We start from the raw sequence: 22,918 nt of genomic DNA, 5'->3' as shown, positions 1-22,918 counted from the left end.
GCCGCTGTCCGACCCCGCCGCCCACCCGCGCGCCAGCCATGGAGCCCGCAGCCCCCCGCCGCCGCCACACCCACCAGCGCGGCTACCCCGTGACGCGGAACCCCCACCTCAACAAGGTGAGTCCGCCGGGCCACCTGGTGGTCCAGTGGTCGCCTTCGGTCTGGGACCTACCCTCGCCCCCCTGTCCTCTCTCACCGGAAGCGGCCCTGGGTGCCGGCAGAATGGAAGGGCTCCGCAGTAGGCTGTGTGCCCAGCAGTGTAATGGGCGCACGGTGCCGGTTCACCTTGGCATCCCTTTTTGGGAACGGAGGAGATGTAACTTGTTTACTTTTTGGGTTGTCTTCTCCAGGAGCCAAATCAAAGAAAGTATCAGGTTAAGTGCGTGAACTGTTTCTGTGAAGATAGCAGGTAGGCTGCCAGCTCAGCCTGTATGTGCCACCTACTTACTCGTTCCATTCAGTGTGGCAATACCTGGACGCTGCTTGGAGAGAAGTGGCCCTGCTGGTCCATCCTGGACAGAAATGACTTCTCAGAGCCTCAGATCACATTAACAAGCCAGAAGTCAAGGCCTCTTGGCTTCTGGAGTGACACGATTAAGAGGCTGGGAATGCGTGGTGGGTGGCTTCTGCCTTGGACACTTTGCATGGCCTGGTACAAAATCCCTGTCATAGACATGGGGCTGTGGGTAAAGCCATTTCTATTTTTTTGAATCTGGCCTTCTGGGAATTAAAAACATTTTTTAAAGACCTCTTATGATAACAAGAATTCATTGTAGATTATACAGGTTGTTTTTCAGATGCAGATAACGTTTCATTTTTTTCTTCACTGGTAATGTGGAATAAACACCTAATATTTCTCTTAAATGAAAAATACCTCATTTATAATTTTGCTTATCTAGATCCTAAGCAGTCACACTTACTTTATAGCCAAATTTCTGTCTAGATTGCTTCTGTGTGTGTGTGTGTGTGTGTGTAACTGATTTTGACATTTCCTTATTTAAGATATGGGAAATGCTATCAGTCAGCACAGAGATATGTTTAGTCATTTTGGTTGTCTCTTTGGTAGATAGATACTCTTTTTCATTAGGACTGGACCCCACTCTTACCTTCTGATCATATTGCTGGTGATTTGTTCATCATTATTAATGGCTTGAAGATTTGTGATTTCTTTTATTTAATAAATTATAGCTGGTGTGAGTTCTTTTTGATATTTGTGGTGAAAGGTAACTTTTACAAATACATGGTATTTAGTGTTTGGGGTCATAAAGCATTAAGAAATTGTAAATAGTTCCTACTTATTTTTTCTTCAAAATGAATTTATTAGCTAGGTTTTTTCTTTTTATTAGTCTGCATGTTAGGGCCTATTTTCAGTAGAACAAAGGTAAAATCTGATGTGACAAAATAATTTGTTACTTTCATGTATATCTGCTTCCTGTAATATACAGCCAAATAATGGGTTGTTACTTAAGGAGGACCACGTAAGTTGTATAACCTGTTTGAATTTCCCTGAAGTCATGGCCATGAATGAGTGTTTGGAGTGGGTAGACGGCATAGGCAGTCACTGAGCAAGAGTAATTATTATGCCTTTACTCAAAATCTTTTTGGCTCCTATGTACCTATAAAGATTAACTCCTACTCAACAATAATATCACAGAGATCTTCCACCAAGTTGAAAGGTGCAGCATAATGTGTGAAGAACACATTTTTGAATTTATAATTAAACTTTATTTTCTGCATAGTATGAAATTGGATTTAAAATTTAGTTCACCTGGGCACCTGCGTTTTAGTTCGTTGAGTCCGACTTCGGCTCAGGTCATGATCCCCCTGATTCATGGGTTTGGCCCCGGGCTCAGGCTCTGTGCTGACAGCTCAGAGCCTGGAACCTGCTTCGGATTGTGTCTCCCTTTCTCTCTGTCCCTCCCCTGGCTCATGCTCTGCCTCTCTGTCCTTCAAAAATAAATAAACATTAAAAAAAAAGTCTAATTCACCAACTCTGGAGAGATTAATGGATAAGCTTTACTTACCAGGTTCTACGACAGTTGTGTGTTGCCTCATGGAAGTAGCAGAATATCCTTACATATACCATTGAAACCATAGCTGTGGGATGTTCTGCTCTGCTCTGCACTCAAGACCTCTGGGCTTTAAAGTTTTCTGGTATCCTGAGAATGTTTATTGTTTATTTGTGATAACCTAGGCTAGTAGGTCTTGCTCTTAACACCCCAGCATGTCATCTGGCTACATGAAGCCTTCTTCAGCCACATTCACACAGACCTTTATCACCTCAGCTTTTGGGTAACTGCAATGATTTTACTGGTTTTATTTTCAGTATTATAGTCTGTCCTACATGTAGATATGAGAGCAATACCTACATCAGTCAGTGTTTTCTTCACTTTATTCTTCTGTCATCCAGGTATTTATAATAGTTCCTATAACGTTGAATGTAAAATCAGTCTTTTCAGGTTTACCGTCTTCTCCAAATTGATCTCATTAGTCCCCCAATTTAGTCTTCCACTTGAAATATGTTTGCTGGATCTCTTAATACTCTCCTTTTTGTGTATGTCTAATTTCCTACAATTAAAATGGCATTAATTGATTTAATAATGATCTCTCTAGGGAAGACATTCCTAATTATCTTAGTCCTACTATCATTACTTAACACCTCTGTTTTTGTGTATTCAGATGTATCATGTCATATTGTATTCACTGCGTTGTATTTTTTTCTTACTTTGATTGTCATAGGGCAGAAATCATAGTACAGAATTTTGCTCAGTGCGCTTTAAATAAGTGTTTCATGAACAAATGAGCCATGTTTTTATTTCTTTTTTCTTTTCAACAGTACTCAGCTTTTAAAGCAATAAGCTTTTATTTATTTATTTATTTATTTTTGTTTTTCTTTTTTTCCTTTTTATAATTTATTTACTTTTCAATTTACATCCCAGTTAGTTAGCATACAGTGCAACAATGATTTCAGGAGTAGATTCCTTAATGTCCCTTACCATTTAGCCCACGCCGCACCCCCATAACCCCTCCAGCAACCCTCTGTTCTCTGTATTTAAAGAGCCTCTTACGTTTTGTCCCCTTCCTTGTTTTTATATTATTTTTGCTTTCCTTCCCATATGTTCATCTGTTTTGTATCTTAAAGTCCTCAAATGGGTGAAGTCATAAGATACATGTCTTTCTCTGACTGACTAATTTGGCTTGCATAATACTCTCTAGTTCCATCCATGTAGTTGCAAATGGCAAGATTTCATTCTTTTTGATTGCCAAATAATACTCCATTGTCTTTATATACCACATCTTTATCCGTTCATTTGTCCATGGACATTTGTGCTCTTTACATACTTTGACTACTGTCGATAGTGCTTCTGTAAACATTTGGATACATGTGCCTCTTTGAATCAGCACACCTGTATCCCTTGGATAAACACCTAGTAGTGCAATTGCTGGGTCATAGAGTAGTTTTACTTTTAATGTTTTGAGGAGCTTTCATACTGTTTTCCAGAGTGGCTGCACAAGTTTGCATTCCCACCAGCAGTGCAAGGAAGATTCTCTTTCCCTGCATCCTTACCAACATCTGTTGTCTGAGTTGTTAATATTAGCCATTCTTACAGGTGAGGTAGTATCTCATTGTGGTTTTGATTTTGTATTTCCCAGATGATGAGTGATGTTGAGCATTTTTGCATGTGTTGGTTGGCCATTTGGATGTCTTCTTTGGAGAAGTGTCTATTCATCTCTTTTGCCCATTTCTTCACTGGATTACTTATATTTTGGGTGTTGAATTTGATAAGTTCTTTATAGATTTTAGATACTAACCCCTTATCTGATATGTCATTTGCAGATATCTTCTCTCAATTCATTGGTTGCCTTTTAGTTTTGCTGATTGTTTCCTTTGCTGAGCAGAAGCTTTTTATTTTGATGAGGTACATTTTTGGTTTTGTTTCCCTGGCCTCCAGAGACTTGTTGAGTAAGAAGTTGCTGTGGCCAAGGTCAAAGAGGTTTTTGCCTTCTTTCTCCTCCAGGATTTTGATGGCTTCTTATCTTACGTTTAGGTCTTTCTTTCAATTTGAGTTTATTTTTGTGTCTGGTGTTAGAAAATGGTCCAGGTTCATTATTCTGCATGTCGCTGTCCAGTTTTCCCAGCACTGTTGGCTGAAGAAACTCTCTTTATTCCATTGGATATTGTTTTCTGTAAAGCAAGAAGCTTTTAGAGTGATTGTGCATTAAGACATTTATATCCTTTTAATTATACTTTCTTGAAATTAAATTCACACTGAAGTCTAAAGCTCAGTTGACTATACATTATATAATGTATAATGGAATATAGGAGAATAGTTGGAATTTGGTTTAAGCCTGACCATCCATGAAGTTTTAATTCCTTACTAGATAACATTAAGGGGGTGATTAGTCTTGATAAAATCAAGCTTAACAGTAGATATGATCCAAATTTTAAAAAATTGTGAAAACTTAAGAGAAATAAGGTCTTTTTTCATTGGTGATAATTAATGTATGATTCTTACTATTTGCTTTTGCCCAAATTATCATTCCAGGTAGGATTTCATCATAGTATTTGGGAAAGTACTTCTACTTCATGCTTCTGAGATTCAATGTCTTTCTCTACACAGCCTAAACTATTTGTGAGGTGCTTCTCTTTGTGTTATATGCACTTATCTAATTTAAGGTTTAATGTTTATGATTTTCAAGGATACCTTCTGAATCTGATGAGTTGTATTTCAAATTTTTTCTCAGGAATTTTCACATGACTAATAATATTTCATAAATCACTCTTCAAAATTAAAATTCTAGACACAATAAAATCACTTATTTTTAAGTTCTAAATTTATTAGTTCACTTTATTTCTTTAGCAGTGGTAGAAAACACTAATTTCTAGTTCTGCCATAATTGTGCTTACATGGTTTCCATGTCTTTAAGATGAACTAATACACATGACCAGTAAATCTCCAAGAGATACCACTTTTTATTATTTTGGCATTTTAATCCAGTTTAAGATAGTGATTTATCATAGTTTTGGTCAGCATCATTAACTTTTCCATCTAAAAAATAAGCTTCTGGGCAAGTTCATTTGTAAATGTTTGTGTCCTGGCATGTTAAGACCTAGTTGGATGTGTTGTAGGGAAAAGAGACAAATAAGTCTCATGGCTATGAAGGAAAGTTACCTTGAACCTCCTCTTTTTCTTCAATGTAAATTATACCACAACGAATCATTCAGAAATTTTTATCTTACAACAGTTCTCTGGAGTTTTCTCAACAGTATGGGAAACTGATGTAATATTTAGTGTGGAATCCCACTGATACAAATGCCAATTGTATTGTGGATGAGTAGCCATATGCCTCCACAGCTGTCTGATACCTTGCTGCACTTGAAACAAAAGTGGAAGTATCAGGGAGCACAAAAACAAAGTAATATACTCGGATGAGTAGAAAGATGAGTTTGACCTGAAAACGTTTGAGACTGGTGATACGGAGTATAGGAAATATTGAAGAAAGTCTGAGATTTCTGAGTTTTACGTTATAATTTCCTTCTAACTTTTGGGCAAGTATGAGAAATGCAATGGAATGGAATGTACGTTCTAAGACATTGTATTTAGAAAGCATAAGTCCTAATTCTTCCATTTAGCAGCTGTGAGATTTTAAGTGAGCTTTTCTTAACTAATCTCAGCTAGTATCTTTATAAAATAAAGTGATAATTTCATTCATGTATTTATGTTTATTTAGAAAATGTTTGTTCAGAACCCAGTAGGTTTGAGGTAATATTCTGGTTCAGAGAATGTGTCAACGAATAAGATTCTTGTTGTGAGTGCACTTAAATTTCTGTTGTAATATGATTTCTATCTTGCCTCTTCAATCACATATTGAAAATATTTGAGATAGTGAATATTACTTTTTTGCTAAATTATATATTCAAAACCAGGAGGTTTTCTTTAATACATACTAATTATTAATATAGTACTTTGGTGTGGAACGTCTGAGCTCATAGCTGGAGCAATTCTAAAGAATTCCGTTTTTAGTGTATTAATCCTCTTCCCTTGAATTTTTGATGACAAGATTATGTTTCTTCTTTATTTTATAGTAAATTTTTTGTTTTATAGTAAAAACAAAAATATATCTTTGGGGGAGAGAGATTTATATTTTACCCTCAAATTCATATAACTGAGGTTGGCTGATATCACAAGACCTTTGAAATCCTTTCACGGAATGCCAGGTATAGGTTAAAATACATATTTGTAAAGAAAAAGGGAAGCTCTTTGCTTCTCAGTACTCTGTTCAAAGTGTGTAAAGTCTTGGAAATATGAAAGAACATGGCTTGTTAGAGAAAGGTATGCTTTGTTTGTTAAAGTTGTTGGGAGAAGAGGGAGTGAATTAGCAGAGACAGGAAATTTAAAAGTTCCAGGGGTGTGAAACCAGCTTTTACTTGAGTCTGTTTGGCTTTGGAAATAATCAATTACTCTGACAAAGCAAATATTTGACTGTTTCCAATGGTTTTCTAAATTGACATGACCAAATACTGTGGTAGACTCAAGATTGACTAATTTGTTACTTCATTATTTTATATTTTTGAGCCAATTCAACCACCTTTGACAGTATATAGATCCGGAATAAATCATGAAATACATTACAATTAAGTAGAACAAATTTGGAAATGTTTCCAACCTAAATGTTTAGGAAATTTTCTTAGACATGGGGCCTAAATCTAAATTGTGGATGTCTATATTCTTAAAATGATATTTAAAATATTTTATGGCTTATGCATTAATTTTTGCCTGATTTTAGCTTAATGTATATAAAATAGTACATTTTAAACAAATGATTATTGTTGTCTTACATGAATTTAGAGAATTTAAAGCCTCAATATTTTCCCTCAGTCCTTAAAAATATATCTAAGTTAGTAATCAACTAAACAGATACTTGAGGTTTTTGAGTTAAAAGAGAGGGGAGAGACAGTATGGCTTTAAGTTTCTATAGTTTGGGTAGCTTGGGAAGTCAATATAATAATGAATAATAGTCTCAAAAACATGGAAATATAACTCTTAGAGCTTTATACTATTAAGCCCTAGGCCTAAAGCACTAGGATTATTTTTTTAATCAGGTGATGTTGAGTAAGAATATCAGCAAAAGTATTTACGTTTATCTGAATGTTCATAATTGCATTATGAGGATCCATGGAGTAGTTATATTATTTTTTTTAAATTTTTTTAAACGTTTATTTTTGAGGATAGAGACTCAGCGTGAGCAGGAGAAGGTCAGAGAAAGAGGGAGACAGAATCCAAAGCAGGCTCCAGGCTCTGAGCTGTCAGCACAGAGCCTGACATGGGGCTCAAACTCACAAACTCTGAGATCATGACTTGAGCTGAAGTTGGCCACTTAACCCACTGAGCCACCCAGGCACCTCATGGAGTAGTTGAATTCTAAACTGCCTCATGAAGACCTGGAAATCTGGAGACTGAAGGAGTCCTGACTCTATTATAATATTAGTACTAGGCCTCTTAAGCTTAGAATATATTTAATACATTTGAATTGTCTATTCAGAGTCCTTTAAGATAGTTTTAAACTTTTTTTGATTGTGACACAGTACACATACATAATAAGTGTATAAGCATAATGTTATGGGCTGATGTATAATGCATAGAGTTATTGTGCTCTACAAAGAGTCATGTATTGATTTATCGCCAATATCTCAGAATGTAACTGTATTTGGAGTTAATACCTTTTTTTAAAAATTTATTTTTGAGAGGAGAGAGACAGCGTGAGCAGGGGAGGGTCAGAGAGAGAGAGGGAGACAGAATCCGAAGGCAGGCTCCAGGCTCTGAGCTAGCTGTCATCACAGAGCCTGAGGTGGGGCTCGAACCCATGAACCGTGATATCATGACCTGATCCTAAGTTGGATGCTTAACCAACTGAGCCACCCAGGCACCCTAGAGTTAATACCCTTAAAAAGGTAAGTAAGTTAATATCAGGTCTTTAGGGTGGGCCTTAATTCAGTATGGCTGATATCCTTATAAGAAAAGAAAAGACTTTGTGAACACAAAGAGAGAAATCAATGAGAAAAGTCTCATAATATAAGCAAGCCTACTAACATCTTGATCTTGGACTTCCACGCTTCAGAACTGTGAGAAAATAAATTTCTCTTGTTTTAGTTACTTAGTCTGGTACTTTTTGTTATGGCAGCCTTAGTAAACTAGAACACATTGTAATTGAAATAAAATTTCATAATACAATATTTTGCTGTGTTTTGTATACTCCAGTAGTACTCATTATATTTCAGTTTTTAAAAATGTGAGTCACAACCCATAGTTTAAGAAAGTTCTGCTTTCTCTTTAGTAGTACATTCACTGTTAGAAAGTAGCTTTCTTTTCTGTGTCTTAGTGTTGTACATATGGGGCTCTAGTTTGCATTGGTGGTACTGGCCCAGCCTCCTTTTGTTTTTCTGTCTACATGTCCAAACTGAGTTTTCTTTTGAAACAATAATCTTGAAATTATTAGAATGTTATGGTTACAAATAGCTGTAAGTCTTGGTTAGTTGACCAAACAATAAGTCCTTATTTGTGTTCTCAGAGCCAGGTAGAAACAGCAACTTGGTTCATGAGCATTTTTGTTAGTCTTTAAAATTTTTACTTTTTCGAAATTATAAATTTTTACATATGGTGATTATAACATAATAATGACAGAATTGAGAGCAAACATATTGGTCATATTGCAGGGTTGTTGAATGTAATGGTCAAGAAATAATTCTTGAGATGTTTTATTGTGCAACTTAGTAAGTTTATTTGAGTAGCATGGGGACAGGACCCATGGACAGAAAGAGCTACATTTTTGCTGTGTGAAGCTGGTGGTTATATGCTTAGTACTCAGGGATAGGGGATGTTCAGGAAGTACTAGATCATAAATATCTTCTTCAAATTTCTACTCATAAAACCACTTTCACAAGATTTATCTGGTGCTTATCATTCAGTTCAATATTAACTATTGGTGAGATATCCAGGTAGTCATGAGATCGTTTAAGAATGTAGTAACAAGCATGAATTTGATCCTTATCAGAATTATGGATGCCATAGATCAGCCTTCTGGGCTAAAGGTGAACATTTTCTGCATCTATTCTTTATCAATGTCAGTAAATGTAAATGAGAATAACTCCTCTATTAAATAAAATTATTTTCAGATTGTTTTACAAAGCATAGGCAAACTATGCTATAGATAACAGATATATGGAAACCAAAATGTTATAGAAACACTAAAAATAAAGACATGGGAAAATGCAAACAGGAGGAAATCAGGCTTATACCTGACATCACACAGTGTAGAATCTATGTCAAAAAGCATTAAGTGAGACAAAATACTCTTTTTTTTAATGTTTTTTATTTATCATTGAGACAGAAACAGAGCATGAGTGGGGTAGAGAGAGAGGGAGACACAGAACTGAAGCAGGCTCCTGGCTCTGAGCTATCAGCACAGAGCCCAATGTGGAACTTGAACCCATGAATCGTGAGATCATGACCTGAGCCGAAGTCAGATGCTCAACTGATTGAGCCACCCAGGCTCCCCAAAATACTCTTTGTAATGCCAAAAAGTACAATTTTGAATAAAGTTAAAAACGTAATAAATATCTATGCACCAAATAATACAGCAGTCGCCCTCATAAAAAAGACCCTACATAACATGCAAAGAGGAATAAACACTAATACTAGCAGACTTTAACATACTTCTCTTAGTGCAGGACACACTGAAGGTACAAAAACTGTTTCCATATAGGAATTCCTCAAATTTCTCAGGAAATGTGTTTTACTAAATAATGAGAAAATTCACTTGAGAAATTGGGAAAATGGAAAATAGTATTATAACTTCCCTTTGAGAATCAAAAGTTAATAAATAACACAGAGACATTACTGGTTTGAAAGATCCAGTGGTAGAAGTCAAAAAGAAGAGCTGAAAATTGTGATCTACAGAGAGGTAATGATTGACATTTTCCAATCTTTACAGTAACATGTAGGTGAAAGAATGTAATGATCTAATTAATTTTGCTTGTAGCTGTTGTCATTTTCTGCTGATATCTCTCTTTTAATTTCTGTGTTTATTTAAAAAAAATTTTTAATGCTTTTTATTTTTGAAAGACAGAGAGAGACAGAGTGAGCAGGGGAGGGTTAGAGAGAGATGGAGACACAGAATCTGAAGCAGGCTCCAGGCTCTAAGCTAGCTGTCAGCACAGAGCACGATGTGGGGCTTGAACCCTCGAACCATATGATCATGACCTGAGCCGAAGTCAGCCACTTAACTGACTGAGTCACCCAGGTGCCCCTAATTTCTGTGTGTAGACCATTTACATTTAATGGAGTTATTGGTATGTTTGGGTTTCTGTCTACTATTTTATTATTAGGTGTCTATTCCCTCTGTTTTTCATTTCTTTATTTTTCCCTTTCCTGTTTGAATATTTTTATTCCATTTTATCTTTGAGTTTTTGACAATATCTTTATATAGTTTGGTTTTGGTACATGCTGTAAGTACTATATATATAACTATATATACATATGTATATAAAACTATATATATAACTGCTATAAGTTATTCCATACATAACTTTTCAGTCTACTTAAAATGACCATTTTATTATTTCAATTGGCATGTTGATACCTTATTATCATTTGATTATTTTCCTTTGATTATGTTATAGTTATATTATATCCACTTAATCTCCATATTTTAAAAATTGAGATATAATTGACATGTAACATTAAATTAGCTTCAGGTATACAACCTAATGAGTTGATATTTGTATATATTGTGGTATGATCACCACAATAAGTCCTGCTAACATCTGTTACCATATAGTTATAAAAAATTTCTGCTTGTGATGAGAATTTTTAACATTGATTCTCTTAGCAACTTTGAAATATGCAATGCAGCATTATTAACTGTACTCACCATGCTGTATGTACATTCATCTTTATGACTTATTTATTTTATAACTGGAGGTTTATACTCTTTGAACACCTTCATTTATTTCCTCTACCCATCTACTTTCTACCTCTGGAAACCACCCATCTTTCCTCTGTATCTATGAGCTTATTTTTTGTTTTTGTTTTTGTTTTTTCTTTTTAGATTCCACATGTAAGTAAGATCATATACAGTGTTTGTTTTCCTCTGACTTTATTTCACTTAGCATAATGCTGTCAAGATCCATCCATGTTGTTGCAAAAAGTGAGATTTCCCTCATTTTTATTATGACTGAATTATATTTTATATATATGTTTATGTATGTATACACACACATACATATATACCACATTTTCTTTATTCATTCATCCACTGATGGACTTTTAGGTTGTTTCCATATCTTGGCAATTGCAAATAATGCTGCAATGAATGTGGGGGTGCATATGTCATTTTCATGTGTTATATTTTTGTTTTGCTGATAAAAACCCAGAAGCAGAATTGCTAGATCATATGGTAGTTCTATTTTTAATTTTTTGAGGAAGCGCCATACTGTTTTCCATAGTGGATATACCTATTTACATTCCCACCAACAGTGTGAAAAACAAGTACCTCAAAAAACCTCAAAAAAAGGAACCTTTTTTCCCACATCCTCACCAATACTTGCATTTCTTATTGTTTTTTTCTAATAGCCCTCCTAACAGGTATGAAGTGGTATCTTGTGGTTTTGATTTGCATTTTCCTGATGTTTACTGATACTCAGCTTCTTTTCATGTGTCTGTTGGCCATCTGTGTATCTTCTTTGGGAAAATGTCTGTTCAGATCCTCTGCCCATTTTAATTGGATTGTTTTGCTATTGAGTTGTTATGAAAAAAATGTTTTGATGTAATAATTTAATGTAATGTTTGTTATTTTGATTTTAACTGTTATACATATTTTAAATAATTTAAGAGGGAAAGGATAATCTGTTATAGTTACCCAGATATTTGTCATTTTAGGTTACCCTCAGGGATCATTTCCTTTCCATCTGAAAAATTTCCTTTAGCAGTTCTTTTAGATCAGGTTTGCTGAAGACTAACTATCTTCATTTTCCTTCATCTGAGAATGTCTTTATTTCACTTTCTTTTCAGAAGGGTATTTTTACGAATTATAGAATGTGAGGTTGACAGTTGTTTACCTGAATTCAGCACTTTAAAAATGCTGTTTCTCTTCTCTCTGGCCCCCCTTGTTTCTGATGAGAAACCTGCAGTCATTCAAGATTGTTGTATGTATGCAATGAGTGGATTCTTTTTTCTCTGGCTCCTTTAAAGATGTTTTCTTTGTTTCTAGTTTTCAGCATTTTGAAATAATTTTTCTGGATTTAGATTTTTTTCGATTATCTTCTTCGGGTTTGCTGAGCTTCTTGAATTTGTAAGTTGGCAGCTGTTGCCAAAATTGATAAGTGTTTAGCCATTATTTCTCCAAATATTTTTTCTTTCTCCTCTCCTTTTGGCATTCTGTTGATACAAATGTTAGACTTTTAGGTATTGTCCCACAGGTCCCTGAGGCTGACTTTCTCTTTTCCAGTTTTTTCCCTTTGTTTTTCAGATTGGTTGATCCATCTTCAGGTTTACTGACCCTTTGTTCTTGTATCTCCATTGTGTTCTTGAGCCCATCCTATGAATATTTTATTTTAGTTATTCTATTTTTTGGTTCTAAAATTTCCATTTGGTTCCTTATAGCTTTAATTTGTTGGCCAAGACTGTATATATTTCCATTCATTTCAAAAGATTTTGCCCTTATGATTTGGGGTATGGTTACAATAACTGTTTTTAAATCTTTGATAACTCCATTCTCTGTCTCATTATTGATTTAATTTTCTTTTTAAAGTTAACATTTTCCTGTTTCTTCACATGCTGAGTAATTTTTGGTGTGTATCCTGGACATTTGCATATTATGAGACTCTAGGTTTTGGTTAAATCCCAAAGGGAATACAGTTCTTCTTAATTTTTGCAGTCATTCAAACTGGTTAGGTCACTTCATAAGTTGGACCCTCGTTCTATGGGTTGTGGTTCCAATATTCCATTTCCAAAGCCATTGTGTAGTGCTGTTTGGATCTGTTCATCATGTGTACTGCCCAGTGGTCAGAGCAGGATCCATACAGTGGTTGACAGCATAGTTTAGTTCTCAAATCCTTTGGGAGACTGCTTAATATCAGGTCTCTACATGCATAGCTCAGAAGTGAGCGCAGGATTTCATATACAACTTTATGGGATTGCTCTCTTGAGTTCCCGTCTTTCTATGATCTCACTGATACTTTCTGTCTCCTTGAGCCCTCCTTTCCAGCCCACTGGCTGGAAAACTGGACCTTTAGTTTTCTTGCTTTGCAGTATACTTCCTCTATCTGCATTTGCACTTAGGGCCAAGTGACTGGAAGACAAAGAAAAATGCAACATACGTTTAATCCATGATGTTGGGACCATTGCTTCTCTGGCCGAAAAAGAACAGTTTTCCTATCTTACAATTTTAGACCTCTGCAGCATTCAGGTCATGCTCCTGCCACCCACTGTGGGATTCCTGGGAGGGGGGGCTGGGGCTAGAGAGAATGGAAAATAAGAGTGGATTTACCTCTTCTGTGACCTTTAAGGGTCTCCTTTCCTGATTTTTGGATCAGAAAAAGAAAGCTTTTCTTGGCACTCTTTTTGCACTCAGTTGCACTTCTAGGATTTCTGTTGCTTTTTAGTCAAGGCCAGTTGATTACAGAGGGAAAAAAAAAAAGCCAGGCTGTACTGAAGGACAAAACTGCAGGAAACTCACTGTTGGTTTGGTGGTACCTGGGATTCAGGTCTTCTTCGCCCGTTCCTCTGCTGCCATTTACTTTTCAGATTCTTCATATAGCGACCTGATGCATTCTGTACAAAGTTAATAGTTGGATTCATTGGGAGAGACAAGATAAAGTATGCTTGCACCATCTTGCACAGAACCAGAACCCTCAGATTCTTATTTTTAGGATGTGAATGTGTGAAACTCAGTCTATCTTGGTTTTAAGTTTGAGGGGCAAACATCAGGGAATATGCTCTCCAATATATATTCACATTTCACCCTTATTTCACTGGGTACATATTTGCTATAGTAATATTAGTAATAAAGCTTAATTCTGTTGAAAATGGTTTATGTAAAAATAAGAACGTTACCTAATTTGTGAAATTACTATAATTTAAGGATTTATAAACATGCTTCACCTTGTTGGTATTTGTATACTTCAGCTTCTCTTTATGCTGTGATGGAGAAAATACTACAGAAATTACAAGGTTCAAAATTCCTCTGGGGAGGTGGGTAGGGTTGTTATGCTGGTTTATATCATAGCTTTATCTTTTCACATACTTGCTCATAGGACCTGGTATATAGTTAATATTCTGTAGAAGCTTGTCAAATGGGTAAGTGATGGATAATTCTTGACCTAACTTTCTTATAGCTCAGTTTTGACTTTCAAATATGCTTATAACTTTTCCACAGGTTACACTGTACATTGTGGGGTAAATATGTTGTTGGGTGTGTGTTGGAGAATCTCTTTCCTTTAGGGGGTGTAGGAATGACCACTTTATTATTTACGACTTGGTTTTGGTACACATAACAGCAAGAACAGCAACATTAAAAACAAGTAACAGTGATTTGGTTAAGATGTAGTGTATTTTTCTCTCATAAATGAAGGAAATCAGAGGTAGACAGTCTAGGCCTGGGTCAGAGAGTCATCAGGAACATTGCCACACTTCCATCTTCCAGAACACTCATGGTCCTGACTATCAGTCTTAGATAGCATTTGTACATTCCAAGCAGGCTGCTGGAAGAAATGGGAGAACCACAAGAAGGGCCACTTTCCAGTGGAGTCAGCTAGCTCTTTTTAAGGATCCTTCCCCTCCTCCGACACATCCCTTCCACTCACATTCATTGTTCAGAACTCATCAGCCGGGCCTTTTCTATAGGGGAGTCTGGAATTTTAGTTTGTTAACTGATACATTACCAACCCAAAAAATAGAGGGTCCTCTTACTGCAGAAGGGGAGAACAGTGTTAAGTAAATGGTTAGCAGTCTCTGCCCTAGTCAGAGCTGCCAGAAACATAAGGATAGACATTTAGCAAATGTAAATAAGAAGTATGGTTATATTATTCTTGGAGCTTGAAATAAACGGTTCTTAATAGTTTTTAGTATTTTTAAAAGTCTTACAGATTTACTGTATAAAAGCAAAAATATGAAGAAGTAAAAAGTTCGTCTCCCTCTCACTTCTGTGCCCTAGCTTGCTTGTTCCCCTTTTCTTGAGGTAACTGTGGTTTCTGGAGCTCAATGTGTTTCCATTATATACTAGAAATATTGTATGACTTCTGTTTATTTGTTTGTGAGTGAGTGGGGGAGGGGCAAAAGTGCAGGGGTGGGGACAGAGGATTGAAAGTGCTGTACTGACAGCACAGAGCCAGATGCGGGGCTCACTAACCCGGTGAGATCATGACCTGAACTGAAGTTGGAGGCTTACTCAACTGAGCCACTCAGGTGCCCCTGATTTATATATTTACATATACATTTATATATTTTTTTAACGTTAATTTTCTTGTTAGAATGTTATTGCTGTAGGGCATGACTCAGGTCTGCCCTTCGTGTGGCAGCTAGGAATTGGTGTTACAAAGTCAAAGGTTGCAATTAGGAGTATGTATGTGAATCATACAGGGAATGGAGGACAGATTGAGAATCTTGAGCCCAGGTTGAATCTTCTATCATTTGCCTGGTGCTCAGAACCTGGTTCTGAAGCCCTGATTTCTCCTTCTTTAGTGAGCGAGGTGTGGGATGGAGATTCCTCAGTAGGGTGAATAACAAATATTGTAGGTGAGCGCTGCTAACTCACTTGCAGCATTTCCATGAAATGGCATCACTAGTCAGGCAAAGAACCAGGTCTTCCATTATTTTACCTGACTAACATGGATTTGCCTGCTCTGGATCCTGCCTGTCTTCCCCAGGCTCACTTTTCATCATTCTTCCCTTAGTTGAGGTTTCCTTCCTCATACTTTCTTCAAGAAGCCAAGCTTTTCTGCATCGGGGTTTGTGCCCTGCTGTTTCCTGCACAGTCATCCTGAGTCTTTCACCTGGTCAACTCCTGCTCTTCCATTTCTCTTTCATATCTCATTTTACATTACTTTATTTCATTTCATTTTTAATGTTTTTATTTATTTTGAGAGACAGAGTGCAGGTGAGGGAGAGGCAGAGAGAGAGGAAGAATCCCAAGCGGGATCTGCACTGTCAGATCTCATGAACTGTGTGAGATCATGACCTGAGCTGCAACCAAGAGTTGGATGCTTAACCTACTGCACCACCCAGGTGCTTCCAGATCTCATTTTAATATCACTGCTCAGTGAGCGCTTCCTTTGTAAGCCCATAAGTTAAGTTAGATAGTAAATCTTCCCTTTTCTTTCCTTGTACTTATCACAGTGTTATTTTATAATTATTTGTGTAGATATTCATGTTGAGCTCTCTACAGTGTTAGCTTTGTGAGGCTGTGGACCATGTTTGATACATCGCTGTTTCATTGGCTCAGCGCCTTGAAACATTATGAGCATTCACTCAACAAATATTTGGTGGAAAATACTTGATGGGTGTGATGATTACTTTTATGTGTCATTTTAGCTAGGCCCCTGGCTGTCCAGACATTTGGTCAAATATTATTCTGGGTGTGTGCATGAGGGTGTTTCTGGATGAGAGTAACATTTGAATTGGTAGACTGAGTAAATCAGATTTCCCTGCATAATGTGGTTGGGCCTCATCCAATCAATTGCAAGTCTGAATAGGACAAAAAGGCTGACCCTCTTGTGAGAGAGAAGTAACCCCTCCTGCTTGAATGCCTTCAATCTAGGACATCGATTTTTCCCCTGCTTTTGGATTTGAATTAAAACTGGCTCTTCCTGGATCTTAAGGCTGCTGGCCTTTGGACTGTAACTATACTGTCAGCTCTCCTGATTTCTCAGTCCTTTGGGCTTGGGCTAGAACTACACCATTGGTTCTCCTGGGTCTCCAGCTTGCCAACTTCAGATCTGGGGACTTGTCAGCTTTCATTATTGCATGAGAATAAATTTCTTCATATATGTGATGTTTATACACACACCCTATTCATTCTGTTTCTCTGGAGATCCTTGACCAATTCAGTGAGCTTCACAAACTTCCATAAAGTAACTAAGAGGAGACAAAACATTTCTGAAAATCTCAACTGTGGATCTGAAGTAAGAAAGCCATCTTGTGGCATTTCTGGGAATATCATGTTGATATGTGAAATATCTCCTTTGGAAACAAGCATAGTTCTCTGCAACAGTTCTTATCTTCTTTTTTTTAGGTTTTTTTTTTTTTTTAAATCCAAGTTAGCTGGCATACAGTGTAATATTAGTTTCCGGTGTACAATATAGTGATTCAACACTTCTATACAACACTCAGTGCTCATTACAGCAAGCGCCCTCCTTAATCCCCGTCACCTACTTCACCCATCTCCACCCGCCTCCCCTCTGGTAACCATGAATTTGTTCTCTATAGTTAAGTCTATTTTTTTGGTTTGCCTCTCTCTTTTTCCCTTTGCTTGTTTGTTTTGTTCCTTAAATTCCACACATGAATGAAATCATATGGTATTTGTCCTTCTCTGGCTGAAGTATTTGGCTTAGCATTATACTCTCTAGCTCTACACGTGTCGTTGCAAATGGCAAGATTTCATTCTTTTGTATGGCTGAGTAATACTTCATTTTACACACACACACACACACACACACACACACACACACCACATCTTCTTTATCCATTTATCAGTTGAACACGTGGGATGTTTCCATAATTTGGCTATTGTAGATAATGCTGCTCTAAATCTTGGGGTGCATATATCTATCTCTTTGAATTAATATTTTTGTATTCTTTGGGTAAATATCTAGTAGTGCAGTTTCTGGATGGTAGGGCAGTTCTATGTTTCACTTTTTGAAGAACCTTCATACCTGTTTTCCACAGTGTGTGTACCAGTTTGCATTCCGACCAGCAGTGCATGAGGGTTCCCTTTTCTCCACATTTTCACAACACCTGTTATTTCTTGTGTTGTTGATTTAAGCCATTCTGACAGGTGTGAGGTGGTATCTTCTTGTAGTTTTGATTTGCATTTCCTTGATCATAAGTGATGGTGAGCATCCTTTCATGTGTCTGTTGGCCATTTGTATGTCTTCTTTGGAAAAATGTCTATCCATATTTTCTGCCCATTTTTAAATTGTATTCAGTTTTATAAGTTGAATGTTGAGTTTGAGTTTTATAACTTGTTTATGTATTTGGAATACTAACTCTTTATCAGATATGTTATTTGCAAATATCTTCTCCTATTTCATAGGTTGCCTTTTGTTTTGTTGATTGTTTCCTTTGCTATCTGCAAAAGTTCTTAAAAATATTTTGTACCAAAGTCCCCTTTGGAAATTTAATGCAGTCTCTGGCCTTCATAAAGCAGTGGTTTCAAATGAATGAATACACAATGTTACAAAACTCACATGCCTTTTCACATTATAAAACAACCTTATTGTGGGTCTAAAACTACTATAATTTAAAAGTAATGATAAACATACATGATATTTCAAAATAAATGCCAGAAACTTAATATGATAAAAAATGTTATTTCTATTTATGATAAGTCACAGGAACTACCACTACTATTTCTTTTGTTTGTTATCTTCTTTTACGATGGGAGGAAATACTAAGTTTTACAGAGTTAGTGAAAAAATACTCCCATGTTTTAAAGACTCCTGAATTATATTTGCTGATTCCTTGAAGGTCTGTGATTAGGTCCATGCACACATGGTATGCACACAAGTGATATGCATTCTGTAGGAACTTTACTTTGAATTTTGAATTTTGATTTCTTCCTAGGCTAATGATACACAGCTTTATCTTCTCTTGTGACACTAGGCAGTGGCACCAAGATCAGCTCCCAACCAGCCACACATAATCAGGAGGATAAACAATCAAAACACTTACAACCATTCTGTACCCATATGACTATTCTGTTTTTCACATGCAGTCCAATATTCAATTAGTTACAAGAGATATTCATTATTATTTTTTTTTCTATAATAGGCTTTGTGTTAGGTAATGTTGCCCAGCTGTAGGCTAATATAAATGTTCTAAGCACATTAAGGTAGGTTAAGCTAAGCTATAATGTTTGGTAGGTTAGGTGTATTAAATGCATTTGACTTAATGGTATTTTAATTTATGATGGGTTTATCAGGGTGTAATCTTGTTGTAAAACTTATTGAGGCCCTGCTTCATCTTGACATTTTATCAGGTACTATTCAAATATGAATATCACAGTTCCTGTTCTCCAGAAGCACCTGGACCTTGGGCAGGGTAAAACAGTGCTTCAGCAGAAATAATGGAGTATGAAATTCCATGATAGAAGTACATCGTGTTATAGGAATACTTTGGAGGACATCTCACTAATTCAGAGAGGAGGAGGAAAGGCCTTCTTGAAGATCATCCTCATTCAGGAACAGGCAAGGGACATGTACAAATTCTTGTGTTAATTTAATGTGTTGAATTGCCGTCTAATTTTTATACTTTATAGATTCTTCGATTAGCTCAAGGAATTAAGAAACAAACACAGGGGCACCTGGGTGTCTCAGTAGGTTAAGCATCTGACTGTTGATTTTGGCGCACGTCATGATCTCAGGGTTTGTGAGACTGAACCCCACATCAGGCTCTGCTCTGACAGTGTAGAGTCTGCTTGGGGTCCCCCCCCCATATACTCTCTCTTTCTCAAAATAAATTAATAAACATTTAAAAAAAGAAAAAACCAAACAAAGGCACAATAGTGATTACCTTGTAATCCTGATATTTTTGGTTCACTGTAAGAATATATATATCTATATCTAGATATGCCTAGGTATTACCCTTTTGGTTTGGATTATTCATATATAGTTCAATCCAAAAATCTGAGATCTGGCTTTTTTTTCCCCCCTTACATCATTTGTGTGCATTTGTAGCTTCAGCAGTTTATTGAGAATTACCAGTCTGGTTACTTAACAACGAATGTTTTCTGATTTGGTGACTTTGTGAAATTTACCTTAAAACTTCCTTGGGGACAACAGCCTCCATCTTGCTGAAAGAATTAAAAAATTTTAAAAAAAATATTTACTTATTTAGAGAGAGAGAGAGAGAGGATGTATGTGAGTGCGTGTGTTTGTGTGTGTGTGTGTGTGTGTGTGTGTGTGTGTGTGTGTGTGTGTGTCGGAGAGGGGCAGAGAGAGAGGGAGAGAAAGAGAATCCCAACCAGGCTGTGTGCTGTCAGTGCAGAGCCCTGTGTGGGGCTTGATCACACCAATTGTGAGATCATGACCTGAGCTGAAACAAGAGTCTGACGCTTAAAGGACTGAGCCATCCAGGTACCCCAAATTTTAAAATCTTACTAATAATTTTAAGAGCTATGTTTGGAAAATTTAGTATTGCTACTGATGGTTAATAATTTCTTAGGCTTACACGAGATATATAAAGATTAGTAACTGATTTTTAAGTGAGAAATACTTAAACTATTTAGTTAAACCTCTCGTCCAATATTTTAAAAATTCATTGGCTCTCTTAGGTAGAAGTGTTCTCTTTTTTATTTTTATTATTAATTAAGCAAACATGTCACTAAACTACAAAATAGTTATACTTGCTTATATCTTAAAATACCTAGATGAAATGATTTTTAGGTGTTATGGTTATGGTATTTTGCTGTAAATTTTAGTGTTCCTGGGGCCAAGTATATTTTAGATAGATTTTTGTAGTCATTACCTATGCCAGTTTAAATGACTTTACATCAGATCAGTAAAAATTAATTGCTATGTAATAAAACCCAATGTTTTCTTAAAAAAGCTGTTGTTAATATATTATTGGTTTTAGCTAATTGATTTTCTGCCTCTTAAAGGAGACTATCACTAGAGCATTTGGTTGCACAGATGAATGTATTCAAAATAATCATTTAAAACCTTTACCTTGGAAATGCGTATTCTATCTGGCTGGTTGGTTTTGAAGAAGTAAGGTTGTGTACCACCAAAATAATTCTAGAAGTCATTATATATGTTGTCAATTACAATTAAATAAGTCAATTTCAAAAAAACAGTATTTGGCACTTTGGAAGATCTGGGGGAAGAAACCGTTCAGTAGAATGTGTCCAGGACAAATTAGTATCACTTCTCTTTCTGTAGTTATAAAGTATGTGTATAAACTATGTTAATACATAGTTGAAAATATTAACATTTAAAGCTACAGCTCACTTTGATCTCTTTATTTAAGAATAATAAATAATAAAAACAAACCTTTACAATAAATACATTTTATAGTGAATTGTACATACATAGATTAGTTAAAGATATTTGTGATTTAGACACAATCTAAAGTGTTTTCCTTTTTGCCGTTCTGCTTGATTACATTGAGTCCTTATTCAGGAAAAACCAAGGCAAATTGCTGACGTTCAAATATTAAAGAAGGTTAGTGCAGAATTCAGAATGTATCTTTTCTGTTTTTATGGTAATAGTTTCTGATAAATTACTTAGGAAAAAGTTTCTTTCTCAGTTACCATGCAAGCACAGTTTTTAATAGAAGTCTCTTGTGATGCTAGGAATTTTGTTTTCATTTCTGTTCGACGGTCTCAGTTTTCTCAAGAAGATATACATAGATCAATTAGTAGAGTCCAGAAGAATAGTTGTCCTGTGCACTCTCCTCAGCAGTGAAACAGCATACCATTCTGCTGTCTAGGGATCTCGTCCAAAAGGTTTCTTAAGGAGTAGAGAAAGTAAAAGAAAGACCGAAAATGAGAAAACCAGGGTTGAACCTTAGGTGAATGAGAACACTTTCAGGCAATTAGAATTACAGGTGGTCTGGAAACCTAATATATGTATAGGCGTCTAAACTTTTTAACTACATGAAAGACTCAGTAGAAATCAAATGGAAGTTAGAAGCTGCATGTATACTTTGGATACACTGTCCTTTGTTGGATAGGCCCCACAGCAAAACCGTAAGGTAAAAATTCTTTGAAGTAGATATTTGTTACATCAGCTTTTAATAAGGAGAATGCATTAAGGTAGTGTTTCACTGTATTAAGCTAGCATTTAATAAGGAGAATGTATTAAGCTACTGTTTGTAATTTATACAAACTGTATATGAATATGTGTCTGTTAGTATGAAAAAAATGAAACATAGAGCCGGGATTATTAGATGGTTCAGAATTCCACTTACTGTTTGCATACTTTCTGGGAAGCTGCTGGTTGGTAGGAATCACCTTGATGTGTCATTCTTAAAAACTGCAGTTTAAACAAAATCATGGCATATATAATTTTGAATTTTCAGGTATTTTAAGATTTGTCTGCTTCTACATTAAATTTTTTTTTAATTCATAAAGGGTAGCAATAGGATATGAACCCAATCATAGGACTTGGACCAGTTCCCCCAATTTTTAAGCCATAGTTTTCTTGTTTTGTTTTGGTTTTGGTTGTTGTTGTTTCAAAGTTGAATTGACACTGTTATGCCATAGAATATTTGGTTAACAGTATACCGGAGTTTATGGTTACTAAACATCAAAGGATATCAGAAAGTAGCCAGCTGGCATTGTCATTCACATCGCATACAATACGGGAGACCTGTTAGGTCAGACCGACATTGGAAAATTTATGTAAAAATACTGCCTAATATACCAATAAATGATTAAGTGCCATTATTAACTGAACACAGGAGCATATGTTAGTACTTCTGGTAATAAGTCTTATTCTCAGAATATTGATAATTTTGATTCTTGTTTTGGAGGCATATTTTCAAAGCATAATTTTTAGAAATTTACTGATTCTCTATATGTTCATGTATTTTTGAGACTTAGTTTTACTCTAGCTTTTTCCCATTTTTAACTTCCAAATTTTTGATTTTGAACAAGAGAAAAATTTATTGAATTTTTTCTTTTTAAATTACATTACTGTACAT

At 35.9% G+C, this 22,918-nt stretch overlaps 1 protein-coding gene across 1 annotated transcript in view; it reads left to right on the top strand.

The window, feature by feature from the left end:
- The first annotated feature begins 12 nt into the window (after positions 1-12).
- The window catches only part of ME1 (malic enzyme 1), a 182,782-nt gene continuing 159,876 nt past the window's right edge, over positions 13-22,918 (top strand). The window contains exon 1 of the mRNA XM_029945152.1: positions 13-116. Within this exon, the coding sequence (XP_029801012.1) occupies positions 39-116 (78 nt within the window). The 5' untranslated portion in view covers positions 13-38. The remainder of the gene's footprint in view (positions 117-22,918) is intronic.

This window comes from Suricata suricatta, chromosome 7 (assembly GCF_006229205.1).
Source record: "Suricata suricatta isolate VVHF042 chromosome 7, meerkat_22Aug2017_6uvM2_HiC, whole genome shotgun sequence".
Taxonomy (NCBI): Eukaryota; Metazoa; Chordata; class Mammalia; order Carnivora; family Herpestidae; genus Suricata; species Suricata suricatta.
The sequence above is the reverse complement of the archived record's forward strand: the minus strand, read 5'-3'. Positions and strand labels throughout refer to the sequence as shown.